The sequence below is a fragment of the Triturus cristatus genome, chromosome 5_2 (genome assembly GCF_964204655.1).
Source record: "Triturus cristatus chromosome 5_2, aTriCri1.1, whole genome shotgun sequence".
Lineage (NCBI taxonomy): Eukaryota > Metazoa > Chordata > Amphibia > Caudata > Salamandridae > Triturus > Triturus cristatus.
Genome location: NC_140588.1, coordinates 388,115,409 through 388,140,114, shown reverse-complemented (window position 1 = coordinate 388,140,114; position 24,706 = coordinate 388,115,409). Strand labels below are relative to the sequence as shown.

Sequence of the window (24,706 nt, the reverse complement as noted above, 5' to 3'; positions counted from 1 at the left end):
GCAGGACGGCAGCACTGTGGGGACACTGCAGCACAGGGTATCGCCCGGACCACACTGATCCACCTGATTGGGAGCAGCTGCATATGTAAGAGACAGCGGTCATCACGGTGGAGCTGCGTACTGGCTTTTCAGCCATCGATGCACGTTTTGATAATCTGGTGGTGCGCCTTGACACCATGCATGGCCGTCTGGAACAACATGTGGCTCGCTTGGAAGCTGCCGAAAAGCGTATTTTTGATATGTAAGATGCACAGACAGCTATGAACAGACGTCTGGACCGTGTGGAACGTCTGGAGCGACATGGAATGTGAGGGGTTTATTGAATCCACAAAAAGGGAGGCAGTTCTTGGCCTATCCAACCCGGCACAAGACGCATTTAGCGCTATTGCAGGAGACTCCCTATGCACCACTTTCAGATAATTGTTTTGCGGCTAACTGGGGTATCAACAAGTTCTTTGCCAGTTACAGTACCTACTCCTGTGGTGTGTGCATTTTGATTCACAAAGCACTGCCATTTCAGGCCCACATGGTAATTAAACACCCTGAGGGAAGATATTTGCTTGTGGCGTGCAGCCTTGGTGTGAAGCAGATACTCATAATCAATATCTACGCCCCTAATGTTGATGCGCCTGTTTTTTTTTGCAGGCTTATTTTCCCACGTTTCTGGCATTCCCATTTACTCTATCTTATTGGGGGGTACTTCAACCTGACCTTGCAGCCCTTCTCTAACACCATTGGCACAGGCCGCATTACTAAACTGCACTCTGCAGACGAGCTTCAGCACCTGCTGCAACAGCAGTTACTGACTGATGCCAGGCGGCACCAGCACCCAACCAATACAGAGTTCTCTTTTTATTCTGCGCCGCACGGTAGATGGTCTTGTATAGATTACTGGCATTTAACTCCTGACCTTTTGATAAATTCTCAGGCAACACATTATTTGCCCCGCTCATTGTCTGACCACTCACCGGCAACGTTAACACTGACTCTGCCCAGTACTGTGCGTTCACATAGACTATGGCGGTTCCCGGTGGATGCGCTGCTTGATGCGGTGTTTGAGAGTGAAGTGCAAGAGGCGATTGTAGAATACTTCAGGATTAATACGGGCTCAGTGTCCCAATATGCTACCTTATGGGAAGCCTTCAAAGTATTAATTTGAGGCATCTGTATCACTAAACAGGCAGGAGTTTCACGCACTATATGTCGGGACCTAGATGTCACAGAGAGGGTACTGCAGGAATTCGATGCTCAGGCAGCCTCAGGGGGCTTGCCGCCTCCGCTGCATCAGAGCGCGAGGCTTCTGGAGGAGTTGCAGAGCTTGCCACTCTTGAGACGGCTTATATGGGGAAGTACATGCATACCCGGGTGTATGGAGAGAGAGAGAGACCGGAGGGGACTCTAAATAGATTGATCAGACCCCGGCAACAGGCCGCATACATCACACAACTGCAATTAGATGATTTCACCCAGATCCCTCAAGGCAAAGACAAACTCACTGCTTTCCTCTCTTACTGCCCGACTCTACGCATTAAGTTCCCCGCCTGTCAATCACTCCCTCTCTGACAACTTGGAGGAGGTCGCTATGGTGTGGATTGAGGGCAGTAATCAGCAATTCTTAGCCTCTCCTATTAACGATGATGAGATATCCCAAGCCATACATGACCTTGATGGATCACGCGCCCCTGGTATAGACGGACTTATGGGTGTATTCTATAAGACTTATAAAACCTTGCTAGTTTCCCATCTCTTGGAGGTTTATGCCAAGGCTCTAGAGGTGGGAACACTCCCACCTCACTATACGTGAGGCTATTGTATCGTTGCTGCTCAATCTGGGCAAACCGCCAGATAGGTGTGCCTCCTATAGGCCCCTATCCTTGTTAAATCAAGATTATAAAATCCTGGCAATAGTGCTTGCGATATGTATACCGCTCCTAATCAATCGGATAATCTTCCTGCTTCAGACGGGATTTGTCCCCAACAGATTGACCGCAGTTAATTTGCACACGATATTTGCAGTCATCAACCAGATTAACCCAGAACTCCCAGCCACAGCGATATTGCTGGATGACGAAAAGGCTTTTGATTCTTGGAGTGGCCTTTTCTGTATGCAATTCTCAACAAACTGGGTTTTTCTGGCAACATCAGTGCCCTGGTCCGCCTTCTGTACACCCATCCTGTGGCACACCTCCGTCTCAAAGGAGAGCTCACAGAACACTTCCCTCTGTTGCGGGGTACCAGGCAGGGTTGCCCTCTCTCACCACTTTTATTTATAATTGCCATGGATCCTCTAGTGAGCCAACTCCAGCGGGGAATTAGATTTCATCAGGGTCCACTTCTGGCCTCGTTATATGCGGATGACATTCTGCTTTTTGTGCGTGACCCGGCTGTTAATCTTTCTCCAATAATACGGGAGGTGGTCATTTTTGGAGCTTTCTCTGGACTCGTCATTAACTGAACTAAATAAGAGGGCTTCTCATCGACTGATGCTACCCTGCCTTTTGCCCTTGACTTCCCGCTAAACTGGTGCGACGAACTATGCCATGGACCACTTATCCACACAAATCGACCATTGGACAACGCTTCCGTTGTCAATTGCTGGCAGGATAGCCATTATCAAGAAGGTTGTTTTGCCGCACATGCTTTATCGATTTTTAAATATCCCCATGCTGCTTACCATTATGTTTTTTGCAACACTTAGAGGCTTGTTGACTCAAGAGGGTGAAGGCAAAACTTTGGGGATGACCTTGCAGAGAGGGCCAAGTCAAGTACTAGTTTAGTAAATATTAATGTAGAGTCTATGAAGATGAGAATAGTATGAACCATACCAAAAGCAAATGTCTGGTAGCTACTGAGGGCCATCATTAAAGGTTTTCTGTGTAGGACGGTTTCTCTGTGATAAAGTGGTAAACATTTTGTAATATACAAATTGTGTATAGAGGACTGATGGTTCTCAAAATGAATTAATAAACTGACTCACTGACATTAAATAATTTTCAAATAATTGATGGCTCTCTCTGTTCAATCTTTCTTTGCACTCCAGTTAAGTTTGTGCTATACAAGTACCATTACATACATATATACGCACTGAATCATCTGGCACTTCTCCGTTGAGGTGCCTCAGCCACTCCAGCCTCCAAGTTGGAAGTCTTAGGGCCTTTGTATGACTTTGGCGGTCCTCCTGTGGAGCACCACGCCAGCGCTCTGTGGGAGGACTACCAAAGCCCTGCACACACCGACCGTCGGATTTCGAGTTGAGTACTTGGCAGGCTGCCTTGGTCCTATGGAGGTGCCTTTTTAAAGGCTCATAGGAGAGTCTTAGACAGGCACCACCATGGGACCGCCACAGCACATTCCTGTAGGGGAAGGAATGCATCATGTCGGTCATTCCTTCTCGTGCAGGAACTGGGGTTGCAAAAATACTGGGGACCACAACATGTGCCACCCTGCAGGGCCCCCTCAGTTGCCTCTCCTATCCATGGCGGGCTCACAGCCGTGGGAAGGATGGAGATGAGGCAACTCGTAATATGCTTGGCGATGCTGCAGCGTCACCGCCAGCATATTGCAGCCTCTGACCACTGCCCAACAGCCACAGGATCATGGATCCATGGCGGCCGCAGTGGTCCTGTTGCGGTCGGACTGCAGCACTCCTAATGTGGCACACAGTGCCGCAGCAGAGACAGTGGCCAACCGCCAAACTCATAAAAAGACCCTTAGTTTCATCCTCACGTCCCAATAGACAAATGTGGTAATGCAATCTGTGTTTGGGCGGCATGCTTGAAACTCTCCTTAATGTCCTCACTCACGGTGTCAATCCCAAGCTCCACCTATGCCTTGGTGTGGAATTTCTTCCCCTCACTAGCAAGAGTTTCCAACTACCTCTGTTGTCTCCCTACCTCGTGAGGTCAGCAATAAGGTAGTGTCTTTAACTGTGGCAGTCTGCTACTCCACTGGCGCTAACACTGCTCTAAGAGCTCGGCTTTAGGCCGTGCCTACGTGAAATTTTTCACGGCCATCTTAAATGCAGTAGAAGTTGTTACGTTGCGAAGAGAGGCAGGTACTGATCGCCAGGCGTTGTCGTTTCCTATCATGAAGAAAGTAGAGAGAAAAGCCCAGATTTACCACCTGTTTAAGACTCACATGAGGCAAAGTCGCACAAACAACACTGTCGATCAACTTTCCTTTGTGAAATATGGTTAGCCCCGTAAAGATGAGGCAACACCAAACAGGTTTGAGTCGCCTGGATTCAAACCTCTGGCAATGAATGGAAAGTGGGCATAACAAGGCAGGAACAGAGCGAACATATCTAGAATTTCACACAAAGCCAGATCTACAAAAGTAGTGCAGCCTGACCTTGCATGGAATTCTGGTGCCAAAAGGCTGAAACAATGGGCGCACAGATATTGCTCTTCTTAATTTTTGAAGAAATTACACATTTTACCGGGCTTACTGGTGATTTGATGTCATCGCATGTATACCTTGATGCAAACTGCGCGTAAGACCATGCTGTCCCACCTCTGCTTCATGGCGTAACATTTTGAATCTCAAGAAAACAGCAGTTTTGTATGAACCCTGCCGATGACATCATTGGCTCACTTCTTTTTTGTACATATAAACACAGCCCTGCAGATTTTCAAGCAGTACATTTGGGTAAAAGTACTTGATGTGTCATAATTGTGTATTCACTGAGAGTGAAATTTTAAACATCGCCCTGTTGAGTCTCCCTTGATATTTTTTCTTCGAATTCCAATTCAATCGAAAACTAACAAAACAGAGGATATTACATTATATTGCTAATTTTCTCGATTATTTCAGTTTGTGTTTTTTAAAAGGCAGCTTAATTGAAGCGGGGGTCCCAAAATGTACAAAAACAGTTGCAGCTCAGAGAAAAGTTAGAGAATACAATTCTTATACAGCTTCCAGTTTAATATATAACATTATATATCATAATTTATGTAAACATTGTCCATGTTATGCACTTTTTTTAGTGCTTACTAACAATTCCATTGTTTACCTATCTATAATATGTTTATCCTACTTGTGAAACCAAAGATTCTAAAAAACTTGCTGAGTTAGTCTTCTGGTCACCTGAGACGTCCTAATTGCTGGCTTATATTTTCTAATTTTCAAATCATGTAGGACTGGATAATTGCGCCAAAAGGGTATGCCGCAAATTACTGTGATGGCGAATGTTCTTTCCCGCTCAATGCCCACATGAATGCTACAAACCACGCCATAGTCCAAACGCTGGTGAGTGCAACAGTTCTAATTTCATTACTTTGTGAGGTGTTTTATAATCACATTTTGAATTAATCCGAAGTAACCTATGAATATTAAGAATGACGGGTTGTGTGTTTTTGTCATTGCCTCAATTTACGTATGTAAACGCTATTTGTATACGTGAAAATAGTCAAACAGGTTGCGGATTGCTGTACCGTGTCAATTTATTGTTGGATACAGCCATACAATCAACGGACTTGATTCAGGCAGGAGAGGAGACTCGCGTTTTTAAGCTAGAATAGAGTTATTTCAGCTTTTCCTCATCTAAATTTTCCTCACTTTAAGCAAGTGAATGAGGAAAATAGATCCTCTGCTTTATTTTTCTTTAAATCACCCTCTTTCCCATTTCCATGTGTTGACATGCAGGGTTGGACTGGACTATGGGGCAAACAGGCAGTGCCTGATGGTCTGGTCTGTCAGGTCAGTGTGTTGGCTAGTGTTTTGGCTGTTTGTGGTTCTGATTTATGGTCTGCCTGGCTGGTTTTTACTGTTAAAGTCATTGATATTGCCACAAATATTGGCTGCAGCAAGTTCAAATCCATGCAGTCCTCCTTCCTCGCACAACACTCATACAGCGTCCCTTTACAAATTCAAAACTGCCCCAGTTTGCAAACATGCGCCACTTTTTTTTAGCTATCTAACTGGATGAGGGTCACTTTTATTTTGGTGCTGAGGCCTATTTTCTGTCCTAGTCCGACCCTGTTGGCCTGTATGTCTACAGCACATTTTAGCTCGTTTAGATTCCTGTTCTAAACGTAGGCAATACAGCTGTGAGGTACGAATGTCACTACATTCCAGAGGTGTGTTACTACCCATGGATTAAGAGTCAAATATTTAATAACGTGTAGTACTGTAGGTGCAGCTACCACACTATCTCTATTACAAGAGCTACTGCTTTCTTTTTGCTGTGTATTACAACCATCCTTTATGGTGGCAATCTCCAGGAAGTATAGGGGTTTTGATGACTCAGTCATTATCGACAGAAATGGTAGAAGTGTACGTTGACCAGATTTATACATATTTTTTTTTTCCGTGTTGCTGTAAATGCTGGCAGCTTTCACAGTAAATGTTGACGCTCTCACTCTTTAAAGATGTTGAACCCCAATATGGCCCCGATTCTGAGTCTGGCAGTCCACGGACCTCCAGACTGGTGGGGGCGTGGCGATCTCCCAACCACCCTATTAGGATATGGGAGGTGGGACCGTCAAAGCCCACTCAGGGAACAGTTCTCAGGGAATTACAGTTTCCTGGTGGTGTTGCGACAGTCAGGAGGCAGTAATATGCTTGACTGGACCACGGCGGTCCCGCCAAGCATATTACAAGTTTCCTCTCTGCCACGGTTTTCATGGCGGTTCTACAGCCATGAAAACCGTGGCAGAGAGGAAACAAAGGTGCCTCACGCCCTGTGGATGCACACAGGGAGGGCACAAAATGTGCCCCCCTGTGTGCATGCACATCAGTACCTGCATGGAATAGACTTTTCAGTCCATGGCGTGCAGGATCTGTATTTGGCATTCCCATTGCCGTGCCCATTTTCAGTACACTGCCGTAGGAACGTCAAAAACAAAGCCTTCCAGACAGGAGGAAACTCCTAATTTGGCAGGCGGTCCAACCACAGCTTTGGCAGTGCAGCGGAGGGGGCGGACCCGGTGCGGCACCGCTAAAGTTGTAATAGGGCTCTTAGTGTCTTAAAATTATACTTTGACACACTTTATGATGTGTGCTCAGCACAATATAATGATCCCAATGGTACCGAGTGGTTTACTTTTCAGCAGACTAAATGACGTCAATAACTTCCATGAACCATTGTTTAAAAGAGATTTATTAAAAAAGTCAGAAAACAAAATATATTTTACATCATTATTTACTAAGCTTACCAAACGAGAAGCCCAAAACTGGCAACAAATATATTAAAACCTTAGTAATAGTCAGTACATACATTTTGACAAAGCAATTTGTACATGCTAGCGTTTAGTTAATTAAATTGTACACACAAGCACTTACTCCCTTTTTGAAAAAAAAAACAAAATGCTGTTATTTAAGTATTACAGTGAGAAGATACATCCCCCCCCACTGTCTCACATTAAGATGAGAGGGAACTTTTAAAATGATTAGTCACTCATCACAGGCACTTCATGGCTCATTTCACCCTTTGGTAAAAGGTAATGAAACGAGGCTCCGCTGAAATAAAATGGCCTCCTAATCAGGTGTTTAGAATAGGACTGTTCTAGAAGTGTATGTGGGTGAGTCCACAGAGGTGGTGTTGATCAAATCTGAAAATAGTTTTGTCCATGACAAATTGAAGGGAGAACACAAACCACTAGAAAAAAGGCCAATGGTTGGACTACTTCATGGGAAGGAGCATTTCCCAACTGAAGGTAAACAATTTGAACGGTTACAATGGCAGATACAACATCAATATGAAATGAGGGCACAGATGAATTATATTTGTTACTTTTAAAGAGTTCATGTGGTGATCATAGAGAATTTCGTGAAGGTTTATAAAAAGAGGCAAAGTTATATGGGGATCCCAAAAGTAAATTTTACCATGTTAATTTCCATAGAATAAAAATGTAATTCAGCGAGTGTAACTTTAGCCAGATTTGCCCCAAACATGGATGAGGAAAAGCAACCGTGCCCATTTTGTAATTGTTTGTTGGTCTTCATGAAAACATGGAACATGTTTTTTGAAAAAAGCAAAAAAACTAATTAAAAAGTAGGGGTCATGTGAAGTAAAAAAAGGTATAGTTCTTTCAAACCATTGAACTTAACCCATTAGACTTAAAAGTAATTAGAGAAGGCGTTTTCTGGTTTGCTATAAATGGTGGTGCTGATGAAACTGTGCAAAATCTGGCAGAAGATTAGCATGTACAGTTTAGTTTTGGTATGGCAAAATGCATACAATCCCATCAAAGTAGAGGCAAAGTTACAGGGGGTCATGTAGAGGTCTCCAATTTAAGTCCTATAGATATTAGACAGCAAGAAGTACTAGAATTATAGCAAACATAGAGTTTTGTTCAGATTAGGTCCTTCTGATTTTTTAAAGAATCTTCTCAACAGAGTTTGAGATATTTGTGTCTCAAAACGATGATTGGTGTATTTCATATGGTTAATTACTTGTACATCCTAGCTAATAATTCACAAATTATTTGTGGATACAGATCCGAGGCGGATCTGAGAGTGATGGATCCAAGGAAGACCTATGGAAAACAAACTAATCTGATCAGAGAGCTTTTTTCCCCATCCGTTATTGTGAAATCCGGACTCCAACTTTTACATCTAGAGGATATATTAGGCCAACCATGACAAAAAATGTGTATTGCTCCTGTCAGTTCACAATGTGAGTGATCTAAAAATGTTCACGGATCCTGGGACAAAAAGGGGGGGATGTTATGGGATGCATGGCTGGATCCCAGGGAGAATGTGAATTCCTGAAGGACAGGTACTACTCTCAAAGAAGGCCAAGTTTTGGAATCAGTCGAGGTACTTGAAAGGCTCATTGATACTGCATCTGCTGTTTTCTTAACAGATGTGTAGATACATATATAGACTCAACTGATGCAGCAAAATAATGTGGAAGGAATGACATAAAACTCATCAGGTCCGACTCCATTTTCACCATGTAAACAACAAGGGGGACAATGAGGGCTTGATAAAGGTCCACCGTACTTGCCATGGGTAGAACTAGAAGACAAAAGAGGTACGGTGTTCCTGGGTGGCAATTTGGCCACATGGTGAGTACTCAGAGTGGTGGGGAGGTGGGAAATACCTCCTTTCGGAACTAGGACCCTCACACACCCAGCAAGCTAGGTGTCATGCTTCATCATATGGGTCTGCTCCTCATCGAGCCGGCGCTGCAATGCTAGACGGGCACCCATTAAGGGGCTCTTTATCGGAGATCTTTTGTTCCTTGCCGTATAGGTGCCGTGGGTGTGAGGGGCCTGGTAAGATGTAGATGGGGTGTGTGGTTTAAAACAGGTAAGGGAATCCTCTATAATTATGTTTATTCTGGAGAGGTCACAACCTGATTAAAAAGTATAAAGAAGAAGGAGGGTGACAATTTTGTTTTAATCTGACAAAAATGACGCTCTACCCCTTAGTGGTCAACATGTTTCTCGCCTATAAAATGTCTCTTAAACATCAGTTGGCGATTCCTCAGGACCTAGTGACTAAATGAGAACTATCTACAGTGTGTGGTGTGGTTCTACATACCACTTCTTCTCTCGGTAGGATGTTCCCCTGGAGAAAAGCAGCCAACCTAGAGTACACATAAAAAGGATCAAAAAACCAAATGGAGATATTGGTACATGGTCCTATTAATTCCAGTGGGTGTATTTCACCGTACACAACCTCTTTGAATCTATACAAGTGATAAAAACAACGTGGTTTCATGCATATCACATTCTAAGTGTGCCTTCATTTGTATTTAGAATATAGAAAATAAAAAATAAATAAAAACCTCTGTGTAAACAGTTAGAGTAATTGAACATCATGGTGAGTGTGTATCAGCTCACCTCTTAAGGATTCAAGTGCTGCTTCATCAGACTGCAGCGGAGTATATGAACGCTCAACGGAGTGTCGCTGTTTATTAAAAGGAAAAAACAAAAAACAAGGTATGCTGGGTGTGGGCTTGTAGGCACAACGTTTAGTTGCTAAAGCCATGACTCTAGAGCATTAAAAGTGAAAGTGGGCATGGTTCAGGTTAAAGAAAGCCCATAGTCGTGAAATTGGTATCATTGACAAGGTTATTCAACAGACTCAAAAGTGCCCTAGACCTGCCTGCGTAGCTGCTGGCGCCTTCACCATGCGCTCTGACATTATACCAATTGTGCGGTGTGTTAAGAGCGCCTACAGCGCCCAACTTATGTCTTAGTGCAGAACTCTACAGAACAGCGTACCCTTCCCAAAGACCAGCGGTAACTTGTCAGCAATTCCGAGCACCTCTTACCTCTCTTAAAAGCTTGTGACCAGGCATAGTCTCAACACGTAATCCTTACTCACCTGCTCCCGCTCAGAGCAGTCCGGCTCACCTACCCGCTCCGCTGCATCAGGAAGAAAAAGACAGGTTGCCGGTTCCTGTCTTAAATACCCTCTCCTGGTGCCGTTAAGCATGGTAAATCAGCAGCACCTGGTGTGTGGTGTGATGGTGTCGGCATGACATCATCTTCAGTGTAACCATGGAGGCCATCTTTGAATGTGGTGAAAGTCTATAGTTCTGGCTATTACCTTGATGTGGATGCGCATCAAGGGCTTCAAATTTGGCATTAAGTGGCGCGGTTTTATCAGCAATGTGAACAACAATATATACAGTGCAAAAGTGCTCGCGTCACTGCACTAAATTCGTGCATAAGTTGCTGGCGACTGCCGATTGGGTGATTCGTATGTCGGCCATCTTAGAGTATAGTATTGTACTCTATTGTTAGTTATTAGATATATCGTCCTAACAAAACCTAATCTCCATATCTGACTAGCCTGATGTCGATATCATGTGGCAGAGATGTATTGAGAGGTGAGAGACTAGAGTGGTGTCCTAAGCTGATATACTCATTTGTTAAAGTTGTGGACAATGGTTGTATATATCAGATTAATTAATGGTGCTCCAGGGTATGGCATCATTCAGGCCGTCATTTGCTAAGTCAAGATGGAACACCCACCTTTGTTCAATCCTGAACAAAGCAGTCTGTGTTATTTGTTGGTGGGATTCTAGGATGACCCAGCGTGGACTCTCTGGGGGGTGTCCAAGTTCAGAGAAGTGGATGTATAGTTTGGTGGTAGTTTTATGGCAACGAATATTGCTCTTGTGCTCAGTGGTTCTGACCTTAACAGGCCTCATGGTCATGTCAACATACCTCTTGTCACAAGGGCAGGTCAGCATGTACACACAACGTGGGGTGTTACAGTTAGTGTGTTTGATTAGCGTCCATGTAAATGTGTCTGATAGAACCAATTGTTTGGTGTGTCTGGTCTGTGGGCACACGATACAAGAGCCGCAGGTGTAGTGTCCTGTCACGGGTGGGAGATCCCACAGTTGCCTCTGGTTAGGGATGTTGCTCTTCTTGGGTCTAGTGTGCACCAACATATCTTTCAAATTGTTGGTACGTTTAAACGCAAACCTTGGTTTGGGTATTGACAGTGTACCCGTGTTCAGAATTGCCCAGTGTTTATTCACTGCCTTCTTTATTAGATTGGATCTAGGTGTGTATGTGGTCACACAGGTCAAAATGTCAGTGTGTTCTTTCTCATGTACCTCTAGGAGGCTTTCACGATTATTGTTTCTTGCTCGTTTCATGCAAGAGTGAACCTGTTTCTTAGGGTATTGTCTCTTCAGCAGATTGTCAGCCAGTATCTCTGCTTCAATTTTGTAGTCCTCTGTGGAACTACAATTTCTTCTAAATCTTAGAAATTGGCTGAAGGGAAGGATATTTCTCAGTGTAGCAGGGTGATAGCTGCTGTACAGTAGCAAGCTGTTTCTGTCGGTAAGCTTTTTGTATAGGGATGTCGTTATTCTACCCTCTTGTAATCTGATGGTGAGATCTAGGAAGGCAATGTTCGTGGCAGATATAGTGTGGGTGAATTTCAAGCGCTGTTTTTTTGTGTTAATCCACTCGCTAAATTCGGCACATCTCTGTATGTCACCCTGCCAAAAGATGAGGATGTCATCTATGTACCTTTTCCACAGTCTCAGGTTAGCTCCGAAGGGGTTACTCACATGTTGACACCATCTTAAGTAATGGGAGTCACCATATTCCCACTTTTATGCAGAATCATTGTCATGTCTGCCACTATGGTAGATGTCGTCTGACCATATCTTTCTAAGAGCTCTGAAAGTGTCGACATTCGGCTAATGACATAGATGTTACACCTGATGTGACATCAGTCTGGGACAAATGTCAACTTATCGCCATGTCAAGGTCTAATAAGAACAAATACAGACATATGACCAAAACAATGTTATCCGAATTGACATCTATTCACCTTATATTATCATAAGGAAATATTGCTTCTTCTGTAGACTGCAAGTTGCTCTGCTCCTCATGCTTTCCTAGTGTAGCGCATAGAAATAGGTTTTAGGGTGTTAGGTTTTAGATGACATTTGAACCATGTTAGAAATGTTCATTTTATTTTCATTGTTCACAACATGCCTTCTTGCTGTTTTTATGATATTCTGTGTAGGTATTTTAGATGTGCTGAGAAACAGGTGTGCCCTGTTGTAAGACATGTTTTTAGTTAAAAGTGTCTATTCTTCTTACAGCAATGTGTGTGTGATAGTGTGAATAACAAAATAGGTGTGCTTCTGTTACCACGGTGCCCCTGATCCCATTGCAGAGACTGTTAATAATCCAAAAGCAGTAACTTTACTTCAGCTATGTATTGGGTGGAGTTCTGCAGGGCTGCAATAACCTTTCTTTCACATTCAGCACTTGTGCATTGAACCGAGTTCACCTGTGTCACCCGTGGATGGAAAAGCATTCCCTGTAGAACTACACCAGAGTCGTAGTTTATGCAACAGGGGGTACATACAGGACAACAAGCACTGGGGCAAATTTTGGAGGGGACAAGAAAATAAAAAATCTGCTCTTAGAAAAGATCATAGTACAGGATCCAGGTTTCCAAATTCTGTATTATGGACCCCAAATATCTGTGAGAAAAAACGATTCCTCAACACCATTTTGGAAATGCAATGATCCTCTGATTATTAAAAAAAAGTTTTCCTATAGAGCAACTGCACAGGGCCAAAAGCGTGGTGCAATGTTAGTTCATTGGCTATGGAATCTTGGTGGAAATCCTGTCGAGACCCTGGACCCAGGAATATGCTGTATATATCCATACACAGCTTGGTCAGTATGAAGGCAGCCATACAATGTAACTAAATGCCACACCCTCCATGCGGTCAAATGCTGTGTACAGTATATTCTGTGGACAGAGAGCTGTTTTCAGGGCCTCTTTGGTCAAAGGCTACACACTTCTGTCAGTCCCCGTTGTCCATGCCTTTGCACATGTTCAAAGCCCATGCTTGATATGCTTTGTGAGACTGGGACTGGGTTGAGGCCACTGCACATAGCTAAATACCATGCACTTAGTAGACAGTGGACACAGGGGTGCAAGCAAGCCATGGCAGAAGGGTACGTCCTCTGCCCAAAGTCCACTTGTGCACAGCCAAAGGCCATGAGCAGCAGGTATTTCCTTTGGCAAAAGGTATATCATTAGAAAAAGGAAGAAATAAACTGAAAAAAACCTTTGCCAGAGGAAAAGTATGGTTAAATACTCAGAAGGCAAATTTTGTTAAACAACATCATGTAGAGTTCCTTAAATACCTTCAGTTGCAAATACTATAATTACCAGCCAATATAACGTGGTGGAAGCACTTTGTGGCTTTTGAAATGTATGTGTTATGACTATCTCTGTTTTTCTTCTGTCTCTCCATCCTCCTGAGGGCCCAGAAACTACAAGTAGAATAGACTGTAGCAAGGGAAGGGTACATGTAAGCTGTATAAAGGAAGAAACACTTGAGGTATCCAGAAGGATTAATCCTACGTTCTAGCATTACTGAACTGATAGTCAAATTATTAGCAAAAACAATTTCGAACTTTCGTATTATGGATGGAAATTGCCCATATTTTCATTCACAGAATTTCGCCCCTGAAGAAGGGACCTGTGAGTCCCGAAATGCATTGGGCCAATTGATAATTTTGCAACGACCAACGAGCAATATTTTTTTTAAAATGCCATTTGTAGTAATGTGACTTAAGAACACACTGTTTTCTATAAATGTACAGCACAACAATTCTGTTTTCAGTTAAATTGTATTACAATGTAAGTTTCTAGCAAAAAAACATTGTTATTGTTAGAGACATGTTGATTTCATACATGGTGTTATTTTTATGTAAAATTGCATAAACAACAAATATATGTGAAAAGATTTTGGACTATTTGTCTAGGTACTAAGATTTGTGATTATTAACCAATACTTTGACCTTTTAGTTCATTCGGAACAGTGCACACTACAATCAGGTTTCTCACCTGTATAACCCTTGGAAATAGTGAATAACAGTACAATTCAGAAGTCAGATATTTAGGGATTTTATTGATATATAATGGAATGTGTTATCTGTTAACTGAAATATACCAATCCTCTACTGATATCAGACTGATTAGTATCAACTAAAACAAGATCAACACTAATGCGAAGGAGCAGAAAAAAACAAAACATAAATGAGTATACAGTTGCATTTAGAAATATGATCAAAAGCACAACTAATTAAAAACTAGCAGGTCATGTTTTTGAGAAGGAATCAGAAAACAAAATTAAATGTAATTGTCCAACTAGCACACTTGTGTATTAAGTAAAGTTGGTAGAGCACATGTGGCCAATTCGATTTCATGGATATTGGGTCAGGAAGACATGGACACAGGCTTGGAGACATGAAAAGTAGGACAGGAAGACTTAGGCAAGGTGGCAAGGAGAAATGGATACAGTTAAATAGCAAAATACACATGAATTCTGGGAAAGGTATACACTCTCAGTAAGGCAGGTACAGGGGAACACAGACCGTAATCTCCAGGCATGGATACTGGGACAGGAACACACAGACGCCATTATAGTAAACATTTATACAGTTTTCTAGGAGTAAATTATATTTCAAGCCATCTCATTTGCATACTAAATAAAAATATTGTAATTTGATATTTTATTAATTGTCATTGTTATTTTCTTCTACTGCCTTGAAACAGGTGCATCTCATGAACCCAGACTTCGTCCCAAAACCATGCTGTGCACCAACTAAACTCAACGCCATCTCCGTCCTTTACTTTGATGACAACTCCAACGTCATTTTGAAAAAATATAGGAACATGGTGGTAAGAGCTTGTGGATGCCACTGACATATGTCTACAAAACAAGATACACATTCCTTTTCCATGGAAATACTTGCCATGCAATTCAACTCCCAACTTCTAAGGTGAAATGTCTCAGGAGAAAGGCACCTTTGATGCTGTTCAAGATCAGTCAACATTTTTTGATCAGCTGCACTTAAGCCACACGGCAACACCAGAGGACATCATATGCTTTTCCGAGTAATGACATGAGCAGTGGTTGTTGTTTTGCAGTTATGGTGAAAAAACAGAGGATGATGATAATAGCAAAGACTACTTTTATGGCTTGAATGCAAAATGTCTGCCACAAAAGGGTTATTCTCAGCTGGCTTGGATCAAGCTAAATGTGGACTACTTTGCATTAACCAAAACTTGAGGTTAAAGGGTCTTGATGTTAGCACTAGTGCAATCATATCGGCTACTCCTGCAAGACGCAAGCAAACTACTCAAGTGACTGATGGTAGAAAACGACTAGGATGTTCAACAAGTATTTAACTGTCAATTAATTGTGCCACAGTAAGTATATACTGGACTAGTCCACGGCATTGCCACTCCAAGTTGTCTAAGGAAATAATATTTGGTGGTATATGGTCTCCCACTTTTTTTTTGATTTCCACATAAAATCCAAGAGTCTCCAAAGATTCTTTGATACAGGATCCGGATCAAAAGCATGTCAGCCTATTAAGTATCATGTCAGTGGGAATATCGATTATTGAAGTTTCTATATTTTATTTACATTCCAATCGCACTAGACTGTCAATGTCACGTGGAGAAAATAAAGCTATTTGCACCAATAATAAAATAATGTATTTTATTTTGTTATTTATTTGCAAAACCACAACAAGGAGACATTGTGCTTCAAAGTACACTGAACACACAATTTCAAGTAGGACATTGATTTAAAAAGAGAACTTATAAGAAAATAGAAATATTGAAATATCATTTCAACAGTTAAAAATCCACTCAGTTGCAGGAATGCCACCTTTAATGGCCCAATAATCAAGAGCATCACCAGCATTATGAACCGGAGATGCTTCGGTTTAAGCATGTGTTTCATTTAAAACATTTTTTATTCTAACATTTAAATAGTAACCATAACAATTTTCAATATGAAATGCCAATAATTAACTATAGAATTATAAAACCATATCACAGGAAGAAAAGTGGTTTATAAATGCATAATTTTCTGGGAATTATAGTAATAGAAAGAAGGAAAGAAAAAAAGAGATAGAAAGAAAGAGATAGAGACTCATATACATGAGGGTGAAATATATTTAATAAAATAAGAATACTAAAAATAGAAATGGAAATAGTATGGTAAGAGATGAAATCAAAAGATTAGAAACAAAGAAGAAGATGAATGTAAAAAAGTAAAGAAAGGTCACCAAAAATGACTTTCATAATGTTACCAGACAAATGAAGAGTAGAGAAAGTATCACTGCCATGAGTATCAGAAACACTATTCTACCAGGCTAAAAAGGATAGTTTGGATAAATCCTTCAACCACCAAGTAATATGTTTAAAAGCAATGTCCAAAGGAATACAAATGTGAGCAGCTTTGGGACAGATTCTTGCCAAAAGAAATCAGAAACATCATGGCAATTAAATTGGTCTTGGAGAGAAAGAGTAATAATTATATTCATAGCTCTAGAAATCGTTTGCCAAAGACGAGAATATTCTTTAATATAAGATGGAGGAAGAGAGTAACCTGATTGAAGCTCTACAAATAAAATTTAATTTTAACCCATCAAAAATGTGACCAATCCAAGATATTCCCTTATTTTGCCATTTAGACCAACAGAAATATCTATTCGTAATTTCTTATGTTCACTATACTAAATAATGGAAACATGTAAGTTATTCATGGAAATATTAGATAGGAATAACAAATGTAATGTTGTAATAGTAGAATATTTCAGATGTTTATTTATCCCTAGCCAATTAGACATTTTTAAGAGTTCTTTAAAACAGATTCCAGATTTTAAACATTTTTAAAGGTGCTCCATGAACTCAGTGGAATACATCAAAACTATGAGGTAAGGAATACGCTTGCCTAATTTATAAGGCAGTATGACGTTTTAAAATCTGTAAAGCTAATACCTCCATTAACTTTATCTAGTTTAAATTTTGTAAGAGCTATTCGTGGTGTCTTATTATTTAATAGAATTGTTTGGCAAATGGAATCAATCTGTTTACAATAGCAATAGCAATCCCAATTTTTATAGTATCCAAATGTCCCCACCAGGATAGATTTAGAGGAGACAAGGATAACAATAAAGGTTCCATTTTACTTTTTACAGCCGAAAAAATAAATTCAAGTAAATCATTACTGTTAGAGAAAAAACATTCTCCAAGATATTTCTTTTTTGGTAGAGACAATTTAAACTCAATATTACCTGAATTGAACTCTTTAACTGATGTATTACTCATTAGTCATTCCAAATAGGACTCAAGGCACAGGATTTGAATTAGAGGAGAACGTGGACAACCTTGTCTAGTACCACGACCCAGTTGGAAATGTGATGAGGATGAACCATTAGTAAGAACACAGGCTTGAGGGTTTAAACACAAAATTCTTATAAAATAAATACATTCATCACCAAAACCAAACTAAGGATTTTAAACATAATGCTCCAATTAATCCTATCAACAGATTTTTCAGCACCAAGAAAGATAAATACATTCCCTTCATACACACAACTGCTCAGATTTCTTTTTTACTTTAGTGTAGCCCTGCATGAAAGTCTGCAGTACTAATCTGCATGTATGATAAATTGTCATATGATAAATTGTCATATGAAAAAATATGTAAAAGTAAATGAAATGCAGTTCTACATTTGAATTATAACATCTAAAGCGTCGAAGGAGGAGGGGGTACCCAAGCAAGTTCGCACAGCAAACTAAATCCAAAGTGTCTTTAATTACTTGTAGATGTTTTTGTCGTTAAATAGTATCTACAAAACCAAAAATGACATTATGTTTGCAGATGGTATATGCGTGTATTCTGCTGGAAATTAGGGACAGGCTCCAGAATCCCCTTGCGCTGTTCATGGCGGGATCTCTGTCTATAGCAAGTGCAGATGCTGGTGAAAGGTCTTCACACAGAAACAGTGAGTAACCTCTAGAGAAACTAGTCAGGAGCCCAGCCAACTAGCCCTTGGAGTCATTTTGGGGTCAACAGATGCAGGTCCAGTCCTTCTCACCCAGGCAAGATGGCAGCAGGTCAGACCTGCAGGGTAGCAGAACATCAGAGTGGCAATCCTTTCAGCAACACAGCCGTCCTTCTTCCTCGCAGAATAGCCACAGGTCCTGAAATATACCAAAGAGTTGGTGTCTGGGGTCCAATATTTATACCTGGGCCTTTCTTTGAAGTGGGAGAATCTTCTAGTGGATTCCCTTTGAAGTCAACAGGCATCCTGTCTTCCCTGACCTGGCTCCAGACTAATTACATCAGGGTATGTAGCCCTTTGTCTGGAACCAGGGAATAGCCTATCACAGTGAAAAATCACTGTTAACCAAACTGGCATAGGGCAGTGACGTAGTCAACGTTTCGACCCCAAAAGGAAAGTAGGTTGTTTGTGTCCTTACACCGGGATCTTCCTCAGGACAGGATAGGGGGCACCATGAACCACCATTGACTGGATGGTAAATATATAGTAAGTGGGCCCGAGGGCTCCAAAGCACCAGAGAAGCAGACCGATGTCACTTAAAATGTGCAGTAGGAAGTCCTTCCTAGCATACACCTCTCGCGTTTAGTAGGAAGTAATGTCTACTCCAGTTTGGGCCCGAAGGTTCCAAAGATGCTGAAGAGGAAACACAGAGTCATGACCTTAATCCTTCTTCACGGATGATTAATGAATCTCTTCTTAAAAAAAATGTGCGTCCGTCTCCAATAAAGCATTTAATTTACAGGGCCAGGGTACATGTAGTACCAATTTACTAGGCACTTACAAGTAAAGTAAGTATGCCAGTAGGGTATAAGCCAATTCAGCCATGTTTTAAGGAGACAGCACAAGCACTTTAGCACTGGTTAGCAGTGGTAAAGTGTGCAGGTCCCAAAAGCCAACAAAAACAGGTACCGAAAACAGGATGGTGAAGGCAAAAAGTTTGGAGATGTCCCTGAAGAAGGGGCCAAATCCTACAGCGAGCAATGCATACTTGTCAATCACAGCTATCTGCACACTGGAGTGCCCAATATTGTACAAGGATCAATACACACTTCGGACAGTCTACGTTCTACGATTGCACTTCCCACATTAAAAAATGCACATATAGCATGGTTTGGGGGAATGTGTATTGCACTTCACACATAGTATAATGCACACCCATTTATTCACACAGTACATACTACAGCTTCCTCACAAGAGATACATGGAGCATACAAACAGTGGTCTTTGCAAATGCAGAATTCTGTCTAATTTTCCCTTTAATCTTTCTGGGATATTTCAAAAATAATATGCACGATATAATGAAACAGATCTTGGTAAAACGTGTTTGAGAGAAAGAAATATGTAAAAGTAAATGAAATGCAGTTCTACATTTGAATTTATAACATCAAAAGCGTCGAAGGAGGAGGGGGTACCCAAGCAAGTTCGCACAGCAAACTTAATCCAAAGTGTCTGTAATTACTTGTAGATGTTTTTGTCTTTAAATAGTATCTACAAAACCCAAAATGACATAATGTTTGCAGATGGTATGTGCGTGTATTCTGCTGGAAATTAGGGACAGGCTCCAGAATCCCCTTGCGCTGTTCATGGCGGGATCTCTGTCTATAGCAAGTGCAGATGCTGGTGAAAGGTCTTCACACAGAAACAGTGAGTAACCTCTAGAGAAACTAGTGTCTGCAGTGGACCAGATCTTGAGCTCACTGGTCTGAGGCAATTGTGCCCATTGCTTGTAAAATGCTAACATCCTCTCTCCAATGGGCCTGGAGAGGTACTTGTAGCCTATCAGACCATCAGGTTTTCAATGTGGTTCCTCTTGCTAGGACTGTCTTTCTTTCTTGACTTTTGCTTGGATTAAAAGTAAGATGCAGAATGTTGCTGAGGGAAGCAGTACTAAAAATAGAGTCCCAGTTGAAGCTGCTGGTACCGAAAACACTTATTTATAACCCCCCATATAAGATGACACTCCTCTGGTCCTCGCCCTCTGAAATGGCACCTGCTTTATATACTGCAAAGATAACGGGTCGAGTTATACAGGATTTTTGAGACTGTTGGGCTTGCCAATACGTCGACTAAATGGGTTTTTAAGATCAAATGGTATGTCTAAAATGTGGTGTTGTGCCCTCGGATGAAAAGATGTAGATTGCAACCAACCTTACTGCTTCAACACTGCTACCTGGGTAATGTGGCAGAGACCTCTGGAGGCAAAATCCAACAATACAGATATCAGTTCAGTTCAGTTCAGTTCAGAAAACTTTATTCGGATAAACATAGTATCCATAAAAGTACGACAATGGTTAAAAATGACAGGCGAAAATTACATAATACATAATAGTTAGAATTACAGTTGTATAAACACAGTATCATAAAATCCGAATGACAGAATAAAACAAGAGTCCTCAATAATAAATAAATCACTAATATATAAAACCTATCCAATCAATAACTAAGAACTGTCCGTGCGTGAATAAAACTCAGTGATTAGACATTGTCTTACGCGCCCTGGTGGCAATTCTCAAAAATGTGCTTAGACGAAAAACCAGGTCTTCATCAGCCAAGGCAAGCATACATGAATAAGCGGAAACCAGACTAATAGCCCTACTCTTATTAAAAAATGGGAGAAGAAGCCACTTGATATATTTCATGTAATATTTGCAAAAAACACAAAAAGTGTTGAATTGATTGGCCACTCACCCCGTCACATGGGCAGGGTAGTGAATCAAGTTTCGGATGATAACTCAATGGGAAACACAAAGCAAATTTGACTGTCCCAGCCCTCAGGCGGAATAAGAGGCTCCTTTCCCACCGACTCATAGATAAGGTGAGATAATTTGGTAGGGGGTAGCAGTGTCGTTCGTAGGCCATGTAACTGGAAACAGTAGGTTTATTAGATTCCAACACAGTTCTTACGGTGCTATATAACGAATAAAGAGCGCTTCTGAGCTCTCTTTCATTTACAGTTTCCGCTTCACTAGGATTTAAGAAAATGTAGCCCTTATTGACGCTGCATAAGCTTTGATACACTCCAGATAGCCAAGGAATATCCATCCCCTTCTCACACTTTAAACAGTCTGTTATAATGTTTTTAGTTAAGGTGGCTGCCTGATTCTTCCAGACTGATAGCCAAAAGAGAGCTGGGCGAGCGCGGATAAATCGGATATATAATTTAAATTCAATTCCCTGTGGCAAATGTATTGTGGGGTCGAGATTGGGATACTCAACAGCTTTCTACAAAATCGGTTTTCTTCCTGCTGAATGCAGGAACTATCTGCGGTGCCCCAAATCTGAGCTCCGTACGTAGCCACAGGGACACATTGTAATTTTTTTTTTTTTAAAATAGCTAGAATAGCACCTGTGTTCTTTTGGAGGGGAAAACTAAAAATAGAATTAATAGTCTTTGAGAACTTGCTCCTGGAGTGAGTAAGATGCTCAGTCCAGGAGCCGTTCGCAGCAAAGACTACTCCGAGATAAGGGAATTTACAGGTACTTGTCAATTTTTGATTGCCAGCAACAATAGAACTAAGCTGGCGTTTTCTAGGGCCACAGGAAATTAAAAATGATTTTTTTAAATTTACGCACAAGTCCAAACTATCCATAAATTTTACAAAGGACTGTACTAGGATATGTAGAGAATTAGGAGTGCGGCCTATGAGAACCGCATCATCTGCGTAAAGTAGTACAGGAAGAGGTTTCCCGAGAATCATGGGGACATCTTGGGTCATAGGTACCAAAGACTTATTTAGGCTATTAATATAAATGATAAAAAGGAGGGGGGCCAGGACACATCCCTGCCTGACCCCCCTTCCGACCTTAATGACTCCCGAAACCTCTCCCCCACTACCTATCCTCACCTGAGCCTCAAGGTCTTTATGGAGATATGCAGAAAATGAACCAGTGGCTCATCCAGCCCATAGGCCAGTAGGATAGCCCACAGCCTTGACCTGTTCACAAGGTCAAATGCTGAGGATAAATCCATAAAGGCCAAATAGACCAGGGAATTCCGAGCGATAGTATACTTCCCAATTACAAGGTTGAGATTAAGGCATTGTTCATTAGTACCAACCTTGCTACGGAAACCTAACTGGCAAGGCTCTAGAATACTACACTCCTCTGACCATTCCAGGATCTTTTTGTATAACACTCTGCCCAAAATTTTATGGGTATTATTTATCAATGAAATCGGCCTGTAATTGCTAGGCTGAGACCGATCCCCCCCTTTTAAATATTGGGGCAATAATGCTCTTTGCCCAGGTGCTAGGTAGCGGGGCGTGCATTGAATTGTTAAAAACATTCAAAAGGAACGGGGCCCAGAAATCCGGGTTCCATTTGATTAAATCTATTGGTAACCCATCTGGGCCGGGGGCCTTATTCCTGATGCTGTGATGAATAGCTTCCTCTACTTCGGGGAGTGTTATCTGGATGCCAGCAGATGGGCCAAATTCGTACAGGTCCATCTCCGATGAAGAAGTGGCATAAATATTTGAAAAGTGGTTTACCCAAGATTCACTGGATATGGTGCAGCTGATGGGGGTTAGTGACTGTACTGTGGATCGGAGATCCCTTACAGCAGACCAAAACATTTTGCCCTTTTTATTTGTGGCTGCCTGAGATAAGGTTTCCCAACGATCGTTTAAGAGTACTCCCTTCCTAATGCTAACCGCTGCATTATAATTTTCCCTTGCCAATTTCACATCTGGGACACACCTGGGTTTGGCCGAGAGGGCCCTACATAGGTTCCTATTCACCAATGAACATTTGTCATCAAACCATCTAGGGCCCTGCTTCCTCAAAGAATCGGGCTTCGACAGTAAGGTTTTGATGACCGAACAAAGTTTAGAGAAATCATTGACTACCTCTAGGTGCGGAGTTTTGAATAACAGACATGAGGGGTAATGAGGGGCAGATTATCCTTCACTAGTAACTTAAACAGTTTGTCACTATCAACACCCCTCCAAATTAATCTTAAATTATCGGTGGATGGCGTTAGGTCTTTAGCCCCACATTCAACTGGAAACACGGGTCCAGGTGCCAATTTCAATGCTAATTTAATGGGGTTATGATCCACATGAATCGTGGCGATAACCTTGGCGCCCGTTAAGTAATCCACAAACACAGAAGAAATAAAAACAAAATCTATTGTAGAGGAATGACCCCTATCACTGAATGTCGGGGGTTGAGAGTTAATGGCGTGTGCTGGACCCATCTGGTCCATAACGTTGACCAAGTCATGTAGACTTAGGAACGCAGCCAACTCTGCGCCCCTACGAGAGGAGGAACCTTGGTTAAGTGTCTCTACACCATGATGTGTATCTTTAAGTTTTGCATTAAAATCTCCCCCTAGGATAATCCCGATAGTATCGCCTAAGTGTTGCTGACAATCTAATTTAGAGATAAAATCAAAAAGCATAATAAAATTTCTATTAGGAGCAGATTGGAAATCATTATTATAAAAATTCATGATAATTAGAACTATTAGTTGGTAAGACATTAAAGCTCCCTCCAGCTGCTACATTAAGCCCAATGAAAGTCCCCCCGAGGGGAGGCCCGGTTTGTGATGGGATGCCGCTACGCTAATGCAATGGAACCCCTCAATATACAAGTCATGTGTAGCCCAAGTCTCCTGGAACATAACTACATCCTGTTCCTTAACTAGGCACAACCAATCCTGGTCACCAAGCTTAGACTGCAACCCTGCCACATTCCAACTTAGGATATTCAAGTCTGCTCCAATACTGCTTTTAATTAAGGATGGCTTATCATTGGCGTTATAAGTCAATGCTAAAGTAACTGAAGAAACCGTCTTAATTCGGAGTGACTTATTATCATTATGGATTGGTACTATAGTTGCAGGAAGGTCTGCCAAATAGGGCAGATGGCACTGTTGGTCAGTCGTTAATGGTGGTTGTCAATCCTGTGCATCTAAGCTGGAAAGTGCATTAAACCTATTGTTTAACAAAGGGAGGACGTAAGTGTCCCTAACTGGTTTAAAAGGTGGCTTGTAAAAATAGCCCAAGGGGTGTGCGCTAATACAGGTATTTTGTGTGGAGTGATGCTCAAAAATATTTAGTAAGCGGTGAACCATATGAGGTATGCGAAAATTCAAAACAATGCAGTCACCGTTTATATTCTTGGCAGACTGACCAACCCACGCTACTCTTCTGGCCATAAGAATGTCATTCATGTTAGAAGGGTGGAAACCCTTATATTTACAAAGCCAGTCTACGGACTTATTATGCAGGTCTACCCAAGACTCCCTTTGGTCCTCCACTAAATTAGAAACCCCAGCCAACACCAGCACGTAGGGACAAGAGGCAGGAGGTAAGCTTAACACATCAGAATTTGGCCTCAAAAGGGCCTTCCCAAGACTACAAGAAATATCCTTTCTTACACTC

At 41.6% G+C, this 24,706-nt stretch overlaps 1 protein-coding gene across 1 annotated transcript in view; it reads left to right on the top strand.

Moving 5' to 3' along the window:
- The window catches only part of BMP6 (bone morphogenetic protein 6), a 453,092-nt gene extending 437,140 nt beyond the window's left edge, over positions 1–15,952 (top strand). The window contains exons 6-7 of the mRNA XM_085607249.1: positions 5,137–5,247; positions 15,010–15,952. Of these exons, the coding sequence (XP_085463375.1) occupies positions 5,137–5,247; positions 15,010–15,159 (261 nt within the window). The 3' untranslated portion in view covers positions 15,160–15,952. The remainder of the gene's footprint in view (positions 1–5,136; positions 5,248–15,009) is intronic.
- The last annotated feature ends 8,754 nt before the right edge of the window (positions 15,953–24,706 follow it).